General features: G+C 58.0%; 3 protein-coding genes across 4 annotated transcripts; 1 reads left to right on the plus strand and 2 right to left on the minus strand.

Moving 5' to 3' along the window:
* Positions 1-99: 99 nt before the first annotated feature.
* On the minus strand, positions 100-1,029 carry C13H11orf94 (chromosome 13 C11orf94 homolog). Its single transcript, XM_048359547.1, has 3 exons — positions 648-1,029; positions 405-478; positions 100-224 (listed from the first exon to the last, which is right to left on the minus strand). The coding sequence occupies exons 1-3, from the start codon at positions 749-751 to the stop codon at positions 103-105; spliced, it is 300 nt and encodes a 99-aa protein (XP_048215504.1). The 5' UTR covers positions 752-1,029; the 3' UTR covers positions 100-102.
* A 2,442-nt stretch (positions 1,030-3,471) lies between these two features.
* Positions 3,472-10,350, minus strand: Pex16 (peroxisomal biogenesis factor 16). The gene is made up of 11 exons (XM_048359546.1): positions 9,122-10,350; positions 8,885-8,920; positions 8,225-8,301; positions 7,833-7,966; positions 7,605-7,705; positions 6,653-6,733; positions 6,372-6,524; positions 6,193-6,265; positions 5,893-6,012; positions 4,114-4,178; positions 3,472-3,660 (listed from the first exon to the last, which is right to left on the minus strand). Exons 1-11 carry the CDS (start codon positions 9,231-9,233, stop codon positions 3,602-3,604), a joined length of 1,011 nt encoding a protein of 336 aa, XP_048215503.1. The 5' UTR covers positions 9,234-10,350; the 3' UTR covers positions 3,472-3,601.
* Positions 10,351-13,043: 2,693 nt separating this feature from the next.
* On the plus strand, positions 13,044-19,857 carry Large2 (LARGE xylosyl- and glucuronyltransferase 2). 2 transcript variants are annotated; one of them, XM_048359524.1, is made up of 14 exons: positions 13,046-13,317; positions 13,406-13,742; positions 14,028-14,110; positions 14,304-14,427; positions 14,611-14,782; positions 14,912-15,016; positions 16,436-16,548; positions 16,621-16,746; positions 16,829-16,984; positions 17,125-17,285; positions 18,005-18,283; positions 18,758-18,907; positions 19,010-19,205; positions 19,381-19,857. In XM_048359524.1, the coding sequence occupies exons 2-14, from the start codon at positions 13,467-13,469 to the stop codon at positions 19,597-19,599; spliced, it is 2,160 nt and encodes a 719-aa protein (XP_048215481.1). In that variant the 5' UTR covers positions 13,046-13,317; positions 13,406-13,466; the 3' UTR covers positions 19,600-19,857. The 2 variants fall into 2 exon arrangements, with proteins under 2 accessions (XP_048215482.1, XP_048215481.1); XM_048359525.1 differs by lacking the exon at positions 14,912-15,016 and having other exon boundaries at positions 13,044-13,317.
* Positions 19,858-19,891: the final 34 nt, after the last annotated feature.

Consider the following 19,891-nt stretch of genomic DNA (forward strand, 5'->3'; position numbering starts at 1 on the left):
CACACACACACACACACACACACACACACGGGCGTCCTGTTTCAGCGCGAGCTAGGAGAGCCAAGCCTCTGCTACACAGAACAGTTTTATGGGGGGTGCCCGTCACACGTGCGCATCGTAGTAGTACTCAGCCATGTCTGGCCCATCACGCTTGCGCTGCTGGGCCTGGGAGAGGAGGGGCCGAGGCCCCCGTGGCCATGGGTGCTTGGGTCGGACCCCATAGTCTATGAAGAGAGAAGAGGGTGGCTTGAGGGAAAAGGAGCTACTGGTATGGGATGGGACTGGTGAGCCCTAAAGAGGCTAAATGGGGGGAGAGGACTGGGCCCCGGGTCCCCCGTCCCTTCCCCCCCCACCAGACACCACTCCCATGGGAGCAGGGGCTAGAGGGGAAAGAGAAACCCTACCATCCACCAGGCTAGAAAATGGCTGAGAGAGCTCAAGGGGAGCTGAAAATTCCTCCGGAACAGACCGCTGGGACCTGTGGGAGACATTGGGGTGCTCAGCCACGGCCCCAGAGGCCACTGCATCCTCCCTGTGAACAGGATGGATGGCCCAGAGTGAGGGGGGACCTGGCAAGCCCCACCTTGAAGATAGCAACCACACTTTCAGGGAGGGCAGGGCTGTGCCTTCCAGGACCTCAGTCTTACCTCAGGGGCTGGGGACGAAGGAGTGCAGCCGCCAGGATGAGGTAAAAGAGGAAGAGACTGAGCCCGGCCCTGGGGTACAGAGCCCCTAGCATGGCCAGAACCATCTCCACACACCCCTGCTCTGGTCTCTGCGTGCCGCCCCTCCCTGTGTCAGGACAGAACTCGAGGCCAACTCCCAGGCTACCTCACAAAGGACATTAGTTCCAAGCCCGGTGACACTGCCTGCCTTGGGATGATCAGCTCTCTGGTCTGACCTTTGTGTTTTGTCTTATTTGACGTTATGGCCAGCAGATGCTAAACCAAATCATTTTTTTTCTTCTTTTTTGAGGGGGATGTTGAATTTGGGGCTTTGTACTTGTTAGGCAAGCACTGTGCCCTCAGTCCTTGTCTTAGTGGGATTTGAAATCAGGGTCTTGCACTTGCTTGGACCAAGCCCCGGGACCAAATCTTGTTCCAGTGTTATTAAGGGCTGAGGGCACAGACCTGTTAGATCTCAGTTCAAATCCGGCACTTGCTAGTCTGACCACTTCATCTCTATACCTGATTCCTTATCTGTGATGTTAGGGACATGAAGTACCCAGGTGGGCCTGCAGAAAGCCCTCAACAGAGGGTTCAACAGACTCTTCAGCACCCAGAACCCCAGCACTGGCACACAGCGCCCCTCTGCTGGCATCTATCCTGAGAAGAGCCTCCAGCCACAAGCTGGAGTGGGTCCATGGCCCTGGCCCAACCTGGAGTGCACTGGAGGGGCCTCTCCAGTGCGCCACTGCTGCTTGGGCAGCAGATCCAGCCCAGCAGCCCTGCCCTGACTCCTGGGGCTGAATAAAGGATTCCAAGAGGGTCAAAGCTTTGGGGTATGAGCACAGGAGGGCAATGTGGTTGGCACCATGGGATCCACAGGTGCTGAGCACTAGCACAGTGTGAGGGCATCTGGCACAGCCCTCCACAGGGCTCAGGCAAGGCCTGCACCTGTGCTGGCCTCTCCGCCAGGCAGTCCTCTGACCACAGCCCTGCGGCCTGCTTACTAGGATCATACCACCCTGGGTCACTTCCAGCTGTGGAAGCCCACTCTCACGGGTGGCCTGGGGACCTGAGGGCTGTCCCAGAGCCTGGCCCAGGGAGCTCAGCTGCTTCTGAAAGAGCAAAAGCCACTGCTCTAGGCCTGTTCCTAGCCCTAGCTCCTGGCCTGTCTCCCCAGAAGCAGACAGGTGCCATGCTCTCTCCAGCACCCTGAGCCACGCTAACTTCCCCAGGACCCTTTCACAACCTGGAGGCAAATCCTTCCCAAACCAGTGTCCCAAGTCCCCAACCCAGGACGCAGAGTTCCTGGAACCTGGAATTGTGTGCACTGTGCCTAACTCCTCAAGACACTGTCTGTCCACAGGGATCCCCCCAAACTACCCAGGTTTCCCACAGTGCCCACAGCCTCTGCTTTACCCCACCTCCCCTGTGGCACAAGTGAGTGCCCACTGCTCCCAGTGCTGCCCACGTAGGCGTTCTCCACAGGCTGAAGGGCAGCCCCTTCGCCGCTGCCCACACCACGGCCAGCTTCCTTGCCTGGGCACAGACACTCTGGCCCTGTCCTTCCTGTGCCACCGGCTGTGGCCTGGCCCCATACTCATGCAACACCTCACTAGCTTCCTTCTCTACCAACAAAAGATGAGCGTGGGCTACAGCAGGGGTAGCTCAGGGTTGTCCAGGAAATGTGAAGCCCTAGGTTCAATCCCTCAGCTCCAAAAGCCAAAGCTACTAGGCTATAGGCTTTGTAGCAGTCATCACTGTGGGAGCATGAGCTGTGGTGCCACCTCTATCAGTGGGACCATCCACACAAGGGAGCTGAGAATAGGGCATTGGGCCTTAGGTGCTTCTGCCCTCACAGGCTTGGCAGAGAGCCTACCACTGAGCAAGTGCAAGCTTAAGAAGTGTCAAAATGGGCCAAAGGTCATAGCACAGGGCCTGGGTAGCACCCACTGTGTTGAGTCAGGGTCTGGCTAAGCAGTCCTGGCTGGCCTCCTGTTTCAGTCTCTGCCAAGGGCTGGGATTGCAGGTGCTTGCCACCCTGTTTCAGGTGGCCCTTCTCAGGGGCACTTGGGGAATCAGGATGCAGCTGGCTCCTCCCAAATGCCCTCTAGCTGGGGCATTTTGCAGAACTTGAAGGGCTGCTGCTGCTGCCCAGAAGCCCCCCAAAGAGACCAGGCCTACCACTGGACAGCGGGCAGGGGTAGTGTGGGAGAGCAAAGTTCAGGCCCCTATAGCCCAGGCTCTTTCCCTTCTCCTTCAGAGAGGAGCAAGCAGGAATGGCCGAGCTTGCCTGGCTTTCCCTCAGCCTTGGGCTCCCCTCTCTCCCTACCCCAACCCAAGAGCTGCAGGCGCCTGCTGCCCTCCCCCGTGCGAGACGAGCACTACTCCCCAGTCTGCACCAGACCTACCACAGGCTGGAGGCCACTCAACATCATGGACCTGCAGGGGAAGGGCAAGCAGAGGCCCAGGGGAGAAGGCATGCTGGCAGTGCCCATCCATTGTGTAGTTCTGCCTGTCTTCACGAGGGGCCATCAAGAAGGCAGTGTTTACTCCAGCTGCCAAGGCAAGTGGCTGCCTGCACTCTTGGAGGCTAAATCCAGCCTTGTGGCATGGACCAGGGATCCTGGGCCTGGTGGAGGCTTCCTGGCCCAGCAAGGAGCAGGCTGCAGTGTCTCCACGGAGGGGGGCGTGGCCACGGTCAAGTGGGTATGGAGAGGAATGCTGGTGGAGACTGGGGCCACGTGCAGAGCTTCTCAGGACAGCAGAGGTGCTGGGCGGTGGGCATGGATGGAGAGGCCACATGCTTGGGCTCTGCCAGAGTCAGTTTTATTAAGGAAGAGGGGCCCAGGGGACTGCAGGGCTGAAGCAAGCCCTGCCAGGAGCAGTCAAACATGCCATCCTGTCCCCCCAGAATCCCACTCCCTGGATATCTGTCAGCCCCAACTGTAGAAATAAATCTTCTGCCAGTTGGGTAAGTAATCCATGAGTGGTCCTGTAATGAGAGTAACAAGTTAGAGCCAAGGCTGGACTTGCTCTGCCCTACCAGTCCAGCTGCTTCCTGCACCACTGAGAGCCAGCAGCCTCCATCTCTTCCTCTGCGAGGAGATCCTATTTACAAGCAAGAACACTCAGGCTTGGGAAGTTAAGACATCTTCAAGCAGACTAGAGGCCCCCTCCCTGCCTCAGGGCCCCCCCCCCCACGCCCCGGCAAGGTGCTCTGCTAGTCCTTCAGCTAAGGTGGGAGGAGGGCCACCAGGCCAACAAAATGGCCTAATAATCTCCCACCTCCACATGCCGCCCTGTCTCAGGTCCTGAGCTGGCACCTGCCCACCAGTGACTTCAAGTTGCCCTGACTGTGCTAAAAACTGAATTACAAGGAGACAGAGGAAACAGGGAGATGGGCATGCATGCCATGCACCACCGGTGACACTCCATCCATGCTTACTTGCCACGAGGCCAACTCCGGGGACATGGTCTGCCAGCAGCTGGAGCAGGAAGAGGATCTTGGCCCTGGATGGAGAGAAACAGGGGGCTGGCTAAGGAGAGGTGTGGCTCCCTGAAAATGAGCTACAAATCTTCACTGACTGCCAGACTGAGGACGAGGAAGCAGGATGAGCCTGGTACAGTGGGCAAGACCACTGGGGGTTCTGGTCTGCTCATCCCAGGCTGTACCCTGGATACTCAAGGCTCCATCCACTCAGCACCCAGGCCACTTGCTAGTGGGCACTAAGGGAGAGAAGCCCATCCTGCCCTGTTGGACAGAAAACCTCATAAGCCTGGGCTGAGAGCAGTCTGGGCCCCAGGAGGTGGAGGCCTGGGTTCTAAGGTTTTAAGAGATGGGGTTTCAGCCAAGGGTGGGTGGCATACCCCTGTCATTCTAGTTACTTGGGAGTCTAGAACAGGATATTGCTCTTAGAAGCCAGCTTAGACAGAAAAGCTCAAGAGACCTCTTCTTAACCCAGAGCTGGGTGAAGTGGCATGTGGCCTGTCATCCCAAGCTATGTGGGAGGCTGAGAGTGGGAGAATCATGGTGCAAGGCCAGCAAGACTCCCATTTCCACAGAAGGGAGGCTGGACCCAGTAGCACATGCCTGTGATCCCACTGATGATAGGAAGCCTAAAAGTAGGAATATAGAGGCTCAGATATGCCAAGGTAGGAAGTGAAGTCCTATCCTAAAAGATAACCAGAGAAAAATATGACTAGAGCCATGTATTAGAAGTATCATGCCAGTCTAGCAAGCACAATGCCCTTAGTTCAAGCCCCAGTCCTGAAGAGAGGGAGGACAGGATTTCCGATAGGGGAGCTCAGGGCAGGAGGACCACGATGGCAAGGGAAATATGGAAAAATAAATGACAAAGACCTAACATTTAAAGGCTGAGATGTAGCTCAGTAGCAGAACATTTGCCTAGGCTGTGTTAGAGTAGACCTGTGGTAGACAGTGTGAGGTGCTGGATTTGGCCTTTAGCAAGACCAACAAAAATGACCCCTCACATTTATCAAGAGTTTACCACATACTGAGCGTGCCACATGACTCAACCCTACAACCACCCTGAGGTGGAGGCTCTCATCACCCCATGTTACAGCGAAGGCAATACTCCCACATGTGTGGTCCAGAGCCAGGCACCCAGGAGGCAGGCTGGCCCCACAGACAACTGTGAGGGCCACAGATGGGGAGAGGAGACTGCTCCTTGCATGCATCTCCCTTTCATCAGAATAGGCCCTTTTAGTTTGGGGGCTGCTGCTCTGAGGGTGCCAGGCTGGTCAGGTTGGCAGAAGAGTGAGCCAAAGTGGAAGTCATGCAGTCTAGGAGCCAGCCCTGCTTCCACAGTGAAGATGGATTTAGGACCCACGCTGCTACTGGCTAGCTGGTATCTGTTTCTGTTGCTCTGCCCCTTCTACGCTTGGCTTCCTGGCCTGAGAAGTGGAATAATCCACATGAACTGGCTGGAGGTGGTAGAAATAAGCCAGCAGGCATTAAGCCCGTACCTGCCACCAATGGCCACCAGCAGCGGGGCCTCCCTGCAATGCCCTCGCTCTACCCTGTGTGCCAACAAGTGTCAGGTTTGCACAGCCCCACTGCTGACTGCTTCTCGGAAGGCATACTCTGGGCACTCAGTGAGGCTCAGACAGGGAGGGGAAGGAGGAGCAAGAGGGGAAGGAGGGAGAAGACAGGGGGCAGGAGGGGTGCAGTGCAGCCAGGGTGGGTTGGTGGGCAGTTCCTTACTCAGAGAAGCGGTCGTAGAATGGGGAGCGCAGCAGGTAGTAGAGCAGCGCCATGGTCCTGCGCCGCAGCTCCAGCCGCTCCCTCCGGGTCAGGCCCTTTCTGTCACTCAGGAGGCTCAGGCTGTGGGGAAAGGGCATGATCAGGGTCAGGCATGACCTGGATCCATGAGAGGAGCTGCAGGTGGGGAGCCACAGGGGAGTCACAGCAAAAGCAGGGGCCACTGCACATCCAGGAGGGGCCAGGCCTGCAGCACAAAAGCCCTGTGGAGGGGCCAGAGCTCCTGGGAAGGCACGGGCTCACCTAGTCACATCTACCACACCAGATAGCAGCCAGGGTGTCCATGACCGCTGTCCCCACAGGCCCAGGCTGAGCACTGACGGCCAAGGTGTCAAGGATGTCTCCAGTACAGGGTCAGCCGTGGCCCGCTCCCCACCTCGCCCTAAGTCCACAGAGCCCACTACAGGCCAGGCTAAGGATACGGTGCAGCAGGGGCCGGGTGATATACAAGGACTCTGCAATGGTCTCCTGGAGCCCCAAGGGTGTTGGGGGGACATTCAGCTCCTGCTGCTGCTTCTGCTGCCGTCCTTCCCGCTGCTGGGGGGCTCCCCAGTGCCTTGAGTGCAGAGACGGAGCTAGAACACAAGGGCAGATGAGCGAGTCGGGCTGGGGCGGGGTAAGATGGGTGCAGACGAAGCCAGTCCCTCAGGCTCACACTGACCTCAGTGTCGAGGTGCCCAGTCCAGCTACCTCCTCCACTTACTGTTCTGGAGGGTTCGCACCACTCGCTGTGATCGCTTCCCCACATAGGACTGCTCCTGGCTGCCTGGGCTGTGGTCATCATCTAGTGTGGACAGACAGAAAGGCATTTTGTCAGTGGGACATGTTACCAGAAGAGCCTGCAAAGAACACGGTATGATGGCTGTTCAGAGGCTGAGTGGAGAGTGTATGGGTTAGAACTAAGGCCACAGCTGAGCCAAGAAATCTGGAACCAGCGGATGTGGTTCAGCATGTGGCCTCTCCACCAGGGGAACATTCTGGAGCTCTCTCTGGCCTGAGGTAAGGTCAGCAACCATCTGTGGCCAGAGTTAGTCAAGAACCCAGTCCTTGCTCCCAAGTGCCTTGTGCAAGACCCAGCCCAACCACATCCACAGAGACCACACACCATCGGGCTCACATCCCCTCAGACCTTTGGTTTCCAGAAGACCAGGATGAGCAGCCAAGCTCTGCCTAATCAATGTAGAGATGCCTAAGGATGACAGGTGGTGCAAAGCCCTGAAGGGACAGGGCCTGCCAGTTGCTCTGCCTCTTGAGGCTGTGTCCCATGCTATAGATCCAGCTCTAGAGATGAGGTTGGCAGGCTGGCTTACCTCCTGCTCATGTTCTGTCCCCTCTCAGTCCACAAGAAGGAATAAGGACTCAGAGATCTGAAGTCTTTCAGGGCTGCAGTGTAGCTCAGTGGTAGAACACTTGCCTAGCATGGGTGAGGCCTGGATTCCATCCCCGACACAATACATGTACCCACAAATACACATAAAATGAAGCCCCAAGTTCAAGTGGTCCCCAACCTAATCTTTATTTTTTCTTTTCTGTAAACTATAGAGTGATGCAACCAAGATGTGCTCTACACGTGCACAATGTTTGTGTTGGCTGGCTCGAAATGCACAAATTAAGTCCCATGCCCGGTTCCATTCCAGAGCAGGAAAGCAGCTTACCCGGGGGCTGTGCCTGGGTCTCCCTGTCCAGTGGAACAATGGGGGGTGAGGTCTGGAGGCCAGCCTTGAACCAGATCAGCAGGAACATCCGAAGGACAGCCCTGGGTTGGGAGTATGGCAGGGCTGGGGGAGGTGGCTAGCAAGCAGGTGGCAGGGCTGCTCTGCTGAACATCATCCTTATGGCTGGCCTGGGCCACCCCACCCAGTGCCCTCCACAGCCCGACCTACTTGGCCAACTGGATGAGGGCAATGACCAGCCAACGGCCCACTTCGCCCCACACCTTGGCGGCCCCCATCTCCATGAACACTTCCACGCACTCCAGTACACTCAGCCATGTCAGCAGCTTCTGCTGGGACAGCGACTGCAAGAGGCCCAGGCCAAGAGGTCAGGGAGCTCCCCTGGTGCCAAGCCTAAGGCCTTGTTCAAATACCAACTCGATCAATAACAGGCCAGGTGGCCTGGAACACACTCTGTTCATCTGAGATGAGGATGCTAACACAGGATGTAGGTGTGTCTCACACTCTGAGATTATCACATGTTACATGCATGCGCAGATCATTACTATTTGGCCCTTGAATCCTCATGCATCCCCACCCTCAGTCCCTGGAGAAATTCTCACCACAGGCAACTTTTTCCGAAGCTCCTTCCGTAAGATCCCATCGTTGAGCAGGACAAGCAGGTTAGAGGCAGAGTACACTGAGGGGTAGAGTGTAGCTTTCAGAGGCTGACTCTATGGCCTATACCCCTATCACCTTCACCTCACAGTTTCAGGGATCATCTGTCATGTGCCATGCTCAGCCGCCCACAGGCTATGTGGAAACCAACCTTCACCTCTGCCCAGTTCCTCACAGTCCCACATTCCCCAATAAGATCTAGTGTGGGCAGTTGAGCTGAAGCAACAAGGGTTCATCTCAGTGATAAACCTGCCCCTGCCCTGCTAGCCAGTACTACAGCCCTTCTGAACAGCCACCTGTGTAGTCCCACTTCACCTTTGCTCCTGAAAGTCTGTATCATACCTCACTGTTAATGAAGAGGCAACAGTGCCACCTCAAAACTGTAGGGAGGAAAGGGGCTTGACCCAACCGCGCAAGGTGTCCCTCAACTAGGGGAACACAGAGAGCCCTGGGCGGTGGGCAACACGCATCTGTCTGACTCAGTCGTACCACACTGACCTCATGGGCAGCCCAGGTCCTCGAGCCTGTGTGATCACGGTCTCTGGACCCCTCCCAGGCCCAGGCCGCCCCCACCTCATCCCACCCCACCCCAGAGCCCGTCTCACCCAGCTCTGACAGCTCGTGCGAATCTGAGAAACGACCTGCAGAGAAGGTAAAGAAGCCATCGGTGAGCACTTGCTCCGGCCCGTATCTTCGGAACCCCGCATGTCCCCGCCCTACGCCCTACGGGAATCCAGACGGAACTTCCCAAGTCAGCGATCGCAACCCAGAGACGCATGGAAGGTCCCACTAGGGTCACAGGTCAGGACCCCGAAGGAACGGGTCAAAGGTCGGGAAGGCACCTGCCAGCAGGTAACTGAGGCCCCGCACTGCCGTCTCCAGTTGGGCCGTGGCGGCCGGGTGACGGGTCACGTACTCCTGGTACCGAAGGCCTAAGAGACGCAACTTCTCCATCCTGCACTGGGCACCGACAGACTCACGGATCCAGAATATGACTGGCGGTGGGGCCCTGCTTCCTGCGCCCTCCTTCCTGCTTCCGGTCCTAGGCCCGCCCCCAGATTGCTTCACTTCCGCGGGCCCGAAGGAGGGTGGCGACTCGAGGAACCTTTGAACCACCTTCAGCCCATCTCTTCAGCCACCTCCCACTCGGAAGGCGCCCAGCCTCTGCGGGTAAACCCGCCCTCCCCACTCCTTCAAGTCATTGGCTGAAAGCACTCTCCGCCCAAGCTGTCGGGATGGACTCTTCCGCCCTTCTGGTTGGCTGCCCTTGCGCCTGCGCAATTCTCTCTGGCACAGCTCAGCGTCAGTCTGAGCAATTCATTCCAGAGAAGTTATCACCAGCCCCGAGTTTTTCCAATAGAGCGCCGAGAGGCTCGAACGGGAGGCCCGGCTTCTAAAGGACCTCGGAGTCGGGGGCGGGGGGCACGCGGGAAGCTTCGGTGAGACCTGGGGAGGCGCGGGGCGTCTAAAGGCAGGCTGTTCCAGCAGCTGCGCGTCAGCCCAGAGGCCATCTTCTGTCGCCCCACAAAAGGCAGGCCTCCCTATGCAGCCGCATACACCCCCAAAAGACCGTCAGATTTACTGCGGTGGCTTTGGTCCAGATCTCGTGGACGGCATCCCTCCCCCCCACCCCGCCCACCCAGCGTGCACCCGGACGCCCCCCTCCGCGGAGAGGACTGGCTCCGGGTTCTGCTTTCTGCTAGGGGAGACCTTGGTCAGGAGCTCCCCCCTTCCCCGGACCCCGGGTTTCCCCATGTGAAAAAAAAATGGTTTGAAAGTAGACGTGGTCCTTAAACGCAGGACGAATCCCAGGACGCTTTCTGGCCCTAGGATGAGCCTCCTAGCCCTCAGCTGCTCCGCCGGGGACAGGGGAAAGTCCTGGGGATCCCACCTCAAACCCCGCAGCCTCGCAGCGGCAAGGGAGTTGGCAAAGCCTCGGCCAGAGGAAGGGGGAAGGGGAGGCGGCTGATTGGCTGAGGGGAGAGGGGCGTGGCCTGCCTGCGCCTTTGGGAATCCTACCCCTCAGATTTATGGTAGGTACTCCGGGAATTGTAATTCTTTTACCTCTTCCTCACCAGGAAGCTTTTAGAGGATGGAAGATCTGCGTCAGGACATCCAGTCAATGCGTTAGGTGCATGTATGAAAATGCCATAGTGAAACCTCTTGTTTTGTACAGTTATACTGATTAAAAGAAAAAAAAAATCTTTTTAAAAAAGTCTTTTAATGGTTGGAATATACATCCAGTGTGACCCAGACCCAAGGTGTTTAAACATCACACTTACCAACTGGCTACAATCCTTCCACACCTCCTTAGTTTTCCTCCATATGAGGAAGGAAATCGGAGCTGCCCGTGAATACTACAGATGTCTCCCCACAAGAGAGGACGGTCTGAGTATCCCACTGTGGGAGCCATTTCTCCATAGCCCCTGGATGGCACACTCACCCTCAACTCTTGCTCTGGGATGGGGATTCAGAGACCCAAAGGGGTGAAAGAGCTTGTCCCAGGTGCACTGCAAGGCACGGACTGAAAAGGCAGATGGCGGTGTATCTAGCTTACTTCCTAGAGCCCAGCAAGAGCCATGGCCTATTGAAGCTCCTTGGTTATGAGGCATTTTGGACTAGGACCTGGACTCGGTACACGGGGCAGCAACGTGTATGGGTGTGGTTTTACCTTCATCTAGATCTTGAACTTATTCCTCTTTGCCCATTTCTGAAGCCCATTCTTCAGCTATGGAGTGTGTGTGTGTGTGTGCATGTGCGTGCGTGAGCACACACTGGCCCAAGTCTCATCAGCACTGTCAGGTCTGGTGGCCTTGTGCTCTAGGGAGGAAGCAGTCCTAGAGAGCAGAGGCGTGGGCCCCCAGGACAGAGTGCTAGAGTTGTAACTTCTCTTTAGGGAGGCCCAACACCAAGGTCCAGCCAGGTTAGCAGCAATACAGATGCCAGAATTTCTCTTCTAGATCTTGAGCCTGATTGCCTAAAGAGTGAGTGGCCATGTGTACAGGAGGCACTGCAGGGCAGCTCCTCCCTGCTGGACCCTTGCCTGGACTTGGCCACCAGGCTGGCCTGGACTCTGGGCAAGTTGAGATTGATCTTCACTCCTTGTGTCCCAAGTCACGGGGGGAGAAAGACCAGTTCAACAGGTACAGATGGGACACGTCAACTCCAGGGAAGAGGCCCCAGACTGGTTATGAAGCAAAGCCTTGGGCAGAGCTGGGCCAAACCTAGCCTAGGCACCAGACAACCAGCCCTCTTTCATATGCTCACCTCTAGAACTACTCCTTGGAGGTCCAGCAGACATCTCTGCCCCCACCCCACCCCCAGGAGTTGAGGATGAGAGAGAGGGAGCCAGCATTGTGAGTGACTGACAGGTCTGTAGACTGGTCATTAACTCCAGTCCCTGTAAGGAAGACTTCCTTTGGATCAGGCCCTTGCCTGCAAGCCCTACAAGCTTCTTTGCATTTAACCTCCATAAAAGACCTCTCTCTCTCTCTGGGGAGGGAATCAATCTTCTACCTCTACCCCAACTGCAGGCTGGAGATGAGGATGAGGAGCTGGAATTCAAAGTTCTAGACACCAGAGTGGCCCCTGCATGCCACTGTCTTCTCAATCTCAGAGCCACCATCAGTCTCCATAGCAACCATTATCCTGGCCTCCAAAGGCATCCTGGCCACTCAGAGAGAGAGGAGGCAGCCTCTGCCTGGACTCTTCCCCCCCCCCCCCCCGCCCCCAGCCGCTGGGTGTAGGGCAAAAGGCCTCCCCTGAGTTCCTTTCCCAAACTCCGGGGAGGCTTAGTGGAGCCCTTGGAGGGCAGAGTCCCATTCCCACCCACTTTCCACTTATACCGGGTACTTGGAATGTGTAGCACTGGGGACTCAGCTTAAGACTGGAAGCCAGTCCCGGGAGCAGCTTATATTCTTGGAAGGGAACAGACAACAAACAGGCTAACCAAACCTCCTCAACTCCGGTTAGGAAAGAAAACAAAGGAATTTGTGGTGAGGATTTGCATAATAGCGAAAGAAAGGGCAAGGTCAAGTCCTGGGTCAGGAGACTGAAAAAAGAGAAAGTTCCAGGAGAAAACAGCCCGGGGAAGGTTAGAAGAGAGGGGCTGAACAGGCCCGAAGGTGTTCTGGTCTTTAACAGGCTCAAGTTCCGGGCAGAGAATCCAGTGGGTGTCCACGGGTCTCGGGGAACGAGGCTCGTCAGACCCTTAGCCCCGGGCCTGGCTCGTACCGTGCGCTCAACCCACCGTGGCTCTCCTGGCTCCTCAGTCCTGAGGGTCGCGTACCCTAGCAGGGCCAGTGCCTGGCCGGGGCCGGCTGTGGGGTGGAGAGAGAAGGGTAGAGAGGAGGAGATCCGGGCCGTGGCGCCAGGCACAATCACGACCCTCTAAACGACGGTGGGGGTTGGCCTGGTCCCGGCGGCGGTGAGGCGCCTAGCAGGGCGCGCGGGTGGGAGGGGGCCTTGAAAAGGGCGCTTTGTGCGGCGGAGCCGGCCTGCCGCCGCCCCGCTGGCCGGGCCACCTGCGCGGAGGCCGGGGGAGGAACGGGGCGGCTCCAGGTGTTTGGCAGCTCCGGGGCAGGTCTCGCCAGGCCCCGCCTCCGGCCCCCGGGCAGGTGTCCCCCGACCCCCGGGGCCCCGACATTCCGATCCCTGTTTGATCCTGAGTCCCGGGTCACCGGCCCCTCCCCTTAGGGGGAGGAGATGGGGTCCCGGAGAAGGGGGTGGGCTCCGGGCAGGTGGCGGCGGGGGCCCTTCCCGGGGAGCTGCCTTCGCCCCCCACGGCCCTCTCCGCGTCTGGGTGGGAAACCCTAAACTAGAAAAGGGGTCCGGGGTTTCCGGCGGACTGCAGGGCCGTCGAGTGCGGGGCCGGGGCGGGGCCGGGCCCGGGGGTCTCCCCGCCCCTTCGGCTCAACCAAGCGGAGGTGAAACCTGAGCCCAGGTTGGGGGCGGGGCCGGCCCGCGCCTCTCCCGGGCTCCCCGCACCCGGGGCCGGCGGCCGGAACCGCGGGGCTGGGCCCGGGAGCCGCCGCAGCAGGTGAGGCGCGGGGAGGCCGGGTGGGCGGGCGACCGTCGGGGCCTTGGCGTCCCGGGTTGACCCTCCTCCCCGCACCCTCGGTCCACAGAGCCGGCGATGGAGCCCGGGGCCCGGGGTCGCGCTCCGCCCTGAGCGCCCCGCCGACGGCCATGCTGCCCCGAGGGCGCCCGCGGGCGCTGGGGGCCGCCGCGCTGCTGCTGCTGCTGGGGCTGACGCTGCTGCTCGGGCCCTTCCTGTCCGGCGGGGACCCCGAGCGCGAGCGCCGCGAGCCGGGCGGGCCGGCGCGGGCGCCGGGGTGCGCTCGCTGCCTGCTCACGCCACGTGTCCCTTCCGACGGGCAGCTGCGGGGAGAGCCGTCGGCGGGACTCGGGGACCACAACCGCTCCGCCTGCGCCCCGCAGCCGCCGCTGCCGCCCAAGTGCGAGGTAGGTGCGCGGGGCCCCTCCGCGCCCCGCGCCCCCAGCCCAGACACCTGGATGGACACCCGTGGGAATGACCACACCTTGCTTCTGGCTGAGCGCCGAGCAGCCAGCTGGGGACGCCTGGAGCGAGGCTTTCCGCGGCTCCTGGCCTCAGTTTCCCTGCTTGCGAAGTGCAGGTGCGGGCCCTCCGTAGTTTTCCGAGACGTGATGGCAGGTGCAGCCGCCTGGTCGGAGGCCACCGGTCTGGTGGATGCCCAGAACGGCTGCCAACCTGGCGTCCCCCCGCAGGTGCTGCACGTGGCCATCGTGTGTGCGGGACATAACTCCAGCCGAGACGTGGTCACCCTGATGAAGTCCTTGCTCTTCTACAGGTACAGCCAGGCGTCCGTGGAGCTGCGTCCCTGGCTTGGGGACAGCGTCCCCCCCCCCCCTTTTAGGAACATCCTGAACTGTGGGTGTGGATAAGATTTTGGGGAAAGACAGCTTTTACAAAAGCCTGACGTCGGGGTTGCCTGCCTTGCTTCTGCGGGGCCTCCTCAGGCTTCCTCTTTGCCCACCCTAAAGGAAAAACCCACTGCACCTCCATTTGGTGACCGATGCTGTGGCCAGAAGCATTTTGGGGACACTCTTCCACACGTGGATGGTACCGTCCGTCCTGGTCAGCTTCTATGATGCCCAGGAGCTCAAGGCAGGAGCCCCCCGCCTCTGCACTCCAGTCCAGCCTCGCCCCTCCTTCCTTCCTCCTGTAGCAGGGGGTGGGGGAGGAGAGGCACCTCACCCCTTGGGGGTCCACCCCTGCTTCCCACTCAGGATGTTTGGGCACTCCGAGTCTCTGCTCTGCCGGCTCAGGCCCCGCCCTTCCCACCCACAGCCCCAGATCTCCTGGATCCCTAACAAGCACTACTCTGGCCTCTACGGGCTGATGAAGCTGGTGCTGCCTCTCGCTCTGCCTCCCAGCCTGGCGCGAGTCATCGTCCTGGACACAGATGTCACCTTCGCATCGGACATCGCAGAGCTCTGGGCGCTCTTTGCTCACTTTTCTGGTGAGAGGCCTGGGACTCAGCCCCCGCCCGACCCTCTTCCTTGTTCCCCAGGCCCCACTGTGGTCTAGCCCCCAGCCCAGGTCCCAGGGCAGCCTCTGCAGGCAGCTCCGTCATGCCCTCCCCTCCCAGACAAGCAGGTGATCGGTCTCGTGGAGAACCAGAGCGACTGGTACCTGGGCAACCTCTGGAAGAACCACAGGCCCTGGCCTGCCTTGGGCCGGGGATTTAACACAGGTGGGGGCTGTGGAGGGGGAGGCAGGAGGGGTGGGCCACTGGGCCCCGGGGGCTGGGCAGGGCACAAAGTTCTAGGAAGAATGATGGTTGGAAAACTATGATGCAAGCCAGAAAAGAAAAGGAAAAGGAAAAAAAAAACCCAACTTTGGCTGGATGACTGTGGCCAATTTGCTTAAGTCTTCTGAGCCTCAGTTTTCTATGCCTTATAGGAGGAGGCTCAAAATGTCTTGATAGAAAGTTCCAGAAGATTGACACATAGGGTTCTGTAAGTTGTGCAGTATGCATCCCCTTACCTGGTTTACAGATAGTTAGTTGGTAGTTACATCTGAGCCATGGGGACACATTTTTAGAAATGCATCATTAGGAAATTTTGCCTTTGCACAAATATCACATAATATTTATACGCACCTAGATGGAATAGTCTAGTACACACTGGGCCCTGTGAAACAGCCTCTCCCTGTAATAACTGGAGGCAGTCATTCTACAGAATAATTACTGCAGGCCATTGTCACAGAATGGTAACTATGTATTTCAGCACATCAAAGGGGTAGTGGAAATACCAGGTGTTAAGAATCTTTGGCTTCGGCTGGGGATATAGCCTAGTGGCAAGAGTGCCTGCCTCGGATACACGAGGCCCTAGGTTCGATTCCCCAGCACCACATATACAGAAAACGGCCAGAAGCGGCGCTGTGGCTCAAGTGGCAGAGTGCTAGCCTTGAGCGGGAAGAAGCCAGGGACAGTGCTCAGGCCCGGAGTCCAAGGCCCAGGACTGGCCAAAAAAAAAAAAAAAAAAAAAAAAGAATCTTTGGCTTCATTGTAAAATGGGACCACTGTTGTATATGGGATCTGTCATTGACCAAAATGTTATTATGTGGCACACAATATAACCATAAACAGTGGGGCATGATAGTGTATTCTGCAATCCCAGCTATTCAGGTGGCTGAGACAGGAAGATTGTAGGTAATTTAGCAAGATACTATCTTTTTATTTGTGAGTAATTTAGCAAGATCCTATCTTTTCTCTGGTGGTGGTGGTGGGGTTGTTGTTGATCATGGGGCTTTGAACTAGGTGCGGTCCCTGAGCTCTTTTTGCTTAAGGTTAGTGCTGTACCACGTTGAGCCACAGCACCACTTCTCATTTTTTTGGTGGCTAGTTGGAGATAAGAGTCTCATAGCCTGCCCAGGCTGGCTTTGAACCATGATCCTCAGATCTCAGTCTCCTGAGTAGCTAGGGTTACAGGAGAGAGCCACAAGCACAAGTTTGGTGGTAGACTTACCTGGCACACGCAAGGCCTTGGGATCAGCCCCCGGTACAACACAACAAATAAGCAAACAAGAATAATTTCACAGACAACTTTACGGCCCAGCCCCCAGGAGCTGGTTGTCCCCGGTGGGCATGGCAACCTCTTCCTGTTGGCAGGTGTGATCCTGCTGCGGCTGGACCGGCTCCGGCAGGCTGGCTGGGAGCAGATGTGGAAGCTGACGGCGAGACGGGTGCTCCTCACCCTGCCTGCCACCTCCCTGGCTGACCAGGTCTGGGGAAACCTTTGTGGGGCCCGAGGGTGGCAGGCTAGGGATTGAGGTGTGATGGCTGTCTCTGCCCAGGACATCTTCAATGCTGTCATTAAGGAGCACCCGGGGCTGGTGCGGGCCCTGCCCTGTGTGTGGAACGTGCAACTGTCTGACCACACGCTGGCCGAGGGCTGCTACTCCGAGGCCTCCGACCTTAAGGTGAGTGGGGAGGGAGTGGAGAACATGGGTGGGCTCCGTGTTCTCACCTCCACTCACACCCCGGGATGCTCCGGGGTCCCAGGTGATCCACTGGAATTCTCCAAAGAAGCTGCGGGTGAAGAACAAGCATGCTGACTTCTTCCGCAACTTGTACCTGACTTTCCTGGGGTATGACGGAAAGCTGTTGCGGAGGGAGATCTTCGGGTGCCCCAGCCAGCCCCTACCTGGGGCTGAGCAGGTGAGAGGGGGCCCCACTTTCCCTTGCTTCAAGACAACCCTGACCCTCTGTTCTGGCGGGCCCCAGCCTTAGCTGGAGGCGATGATCTCCTGCTACAGCCCCGGTCCTCTTCTCCTGGACTACCCTCCCCCCACCCCCAGTTGCAACAGGCCTTGGCCCAGCTGGATGAGGAAGACCCCTGCTTTGAGTTCCGGCAACAGCAGCTTACCGTACACAGAGTCCACATCACCTTCCTACCCCATGAGCCCCCACCTCCCCGGCCTCATGACGTCACACTGGTGGCCCAGCTTTCCATGGACCGGTGAGGGTGCCAAGGACAGCGTCAGCTTGGCACAGAATCCCAGAGCAGAGGGTTTTGTTGGGTAGTTTGATGCTGTGGTAGACAACGGCTGGTCCCTGCAGAGTTCCAGAACTTAGAGACATTGAATACGGTGCAAAGACGTTGAGCTTTTGCAGTCATTCTATTAACCTAAAACTGCCTGAGTGGTCATGGAATCCAGGACAAATGTGTGTGTGTTTATGTGTGCACACATGTATGCATGCACACACATGTGACCGCTGCACTGATCCTGGGGCTTGAATTCAGGCCTGGCTATTCTCCCTGGCTTTTGTGCTCAAGGCTAGTGCTCAACCACTTTGACCCACACCACCATTTCTGGCTTTTTGGTAATTAATTGGAGCTAAGAGTCTCATGGACTTTTCTGCTTGGGCTGGCTTTGAACCGCCATCCTCAGATGTCAGCCTCCTGAGTAGCTACTACGACTTATAGGCATGAGCCACCAATGCCTGGCTCCAGGATGTCTTAATATCTCTGGCTCCTAGTTTTCCCACCCTAGTGGGGTGGTTGTGAAAGTTGAGTGAGACTAACTCCAAGGGCTTAAAAGGTGCTTAGTCACTTGGGGGTAGGTGTGTGGGGAGTGGGAAGGCCCTAGTAGATAACTTTGGGGGGCTTTCCCCACCCTCTTCTGGCTCCATGCAAGAAGGGCAGAGCTGAACTAACAGTGCCCCTCTGTGCCCCAGGCTGCAGATGCTGGAAGCCTTGTGCAGGCACTGGCCGGGCCCCATGAGCCTGGCCTTGTACCTGACAGACGCAGAGGCCCAGCAGTTCCTGCATTTCGTGGAGGCCTCCCCGGTGCTTTCTGCTCGGCAAGATGTGGCTTATCATGTGGTGTACCGGGATGGGTCCCTCTACCCGGTCAACCAGCTCCGAAATGTGGCCTTAGCACAGGCCCTCACGCCTTACGTGTTCCTCAGTGACATTGACTTCCTGCCGGCCTACTCTCTCTATGACTACCTCAGGTAGGCCTGGAGGACATGAGGGGGACACAATTTGGGGTGGATGCTCTCAGGGTTTGGGGTACCTGTTACACTTGCGCTGTGTGTGTGTGTGTGTGTGTGTGTGTGTGTGGTAGGTGCCTGTCCTGGGATTTGAACTCAGAGTCTAGGTGCTGTCCCTGAGCTTTTGTGCTCAAAGCTAGCACTCTACCACTTGGGCCACAGCTCCACTTCTGGCTTCTTGGTGGTTCCCACAGACTGTCCTGCCTAGGCTGGCTTTGAACTGTAATCCTCAGATCCTTAGCCTTGTGACTAGCTGGGATTATAGGTGTGAGCCACTGGTGCCCAGCTGCCATTGCTCCTTTACGGGGCTCTGTGTTCTTTGTATTGTTAGTGTCTCCGGGTTGTTGCAGCATGAATGGCTGAGTCAGGGGGAACCTGGGCCAAGCCCTACAGCTAGGGGCTGCCGTATGTGGGGTTCACTGTGCTCTTCCTCAGGGCCTCCATCGAGCAGCTGGAGCTGGGCAGCAGGCGGAAGGCAGCTCTGGTGGTGCCTGCCTTCGAGACCCTGCGCTACCGCTTCAGCTTCCCCAGCTCCAAAGCGGAGCTGCTGGACCTGCTGGACACGGGAACCCTCTACACCTTCAGGTAGGAGAGGCCATGGATCTGCCTGGGTCTCCCCCTCCCCCGTGGCTCCCACCCTCACGGCCACTAGCCTCAGCCCTGCTTCCACCGGCTCTTGCTGCACAGGTACCATGAGTGGCCCCGAGGCCACGCGCCTACAGACTACACCCGCTGGCGAGAGGCCCAGGTGCCCTACCGAGTGCAGTGGGCAGCTGACTACGAGCCCTATGTGGTGGTGCCACGTGACTGTCCCCGCTACGACCCGCGCTTCGTGGGCTTTGGCTGGAACAAGGTGGCTCACATCATGGAGCTGGATGCCCAGGTAAGGAGGGCGATGCCCCGGGGCGGAGCGTCTTCATGAACCCCCTTCCAGCTGAACTCTCCAGGAGATGCCCTGGCCTTTGTCTCTATGTGCAGCCTGTCCTTCACCATTGCCTTGGCTTTTAGGGGACTGTGGTGTCCCCCAGCCCAGCTCTGCCCTCTGCCCTCCTCTGCAGGAATATGAGCTCCTGGTGCTGCCCGAGGCCTTCACCATCCACCTGCCCCATGCTCCAAGCCTTGACCTCTCCCGCTTCCGCTCCAGCTCAGACTACCGGGCCTGCTTGCGGGCTCTCAAAGAGGAGTTCCATCAGGACCTGTCCCGTAGCTACGGGGCCTCTGCTCTCAAATACCTCACGGCCCTGCAGCAGCCCCAGAGCCAGGCCAGAGCTCCCTGAGCCCCAGGCCTTCTTGGAATGAGTTTCCTATGTCCCGAGGCCTGGGCTCCACCCACCACCCTCCCTTCCCCCTCTGCTATTTAAGTTATTTAAGGTCTGTGGGTCAGGCTGTGTGGAACACTGTGAGGAGTCCTCCCCCTGCTGCTATCCTACCACTAGGAGTTGGCCTCCACTGCCCTTGCCCCAGCTGGTTTGGGGCTGGTGCTCCATCATCAGTTGTATATATCCCTTTTTCATAATTAAAGTTTTTCAAATCTCTCTTTGCACCCTTCCTGCTTTGGAGAATCTAGGG

Source organism: Perognathus longimembris, chromosome 13 (assembly GCF_023159225.1).
Source record: "Perognathus longimembris pacificus isolate PPM17 chromosome 13, ASM2315922v1, whole genome shotgun sequence".
Lineage (NCBI taxonomy): Eukaryota > Metazoa > Chordata > Mammalia > Rodentia > Heteromyidae > Perognathus > Perognathus longimembris.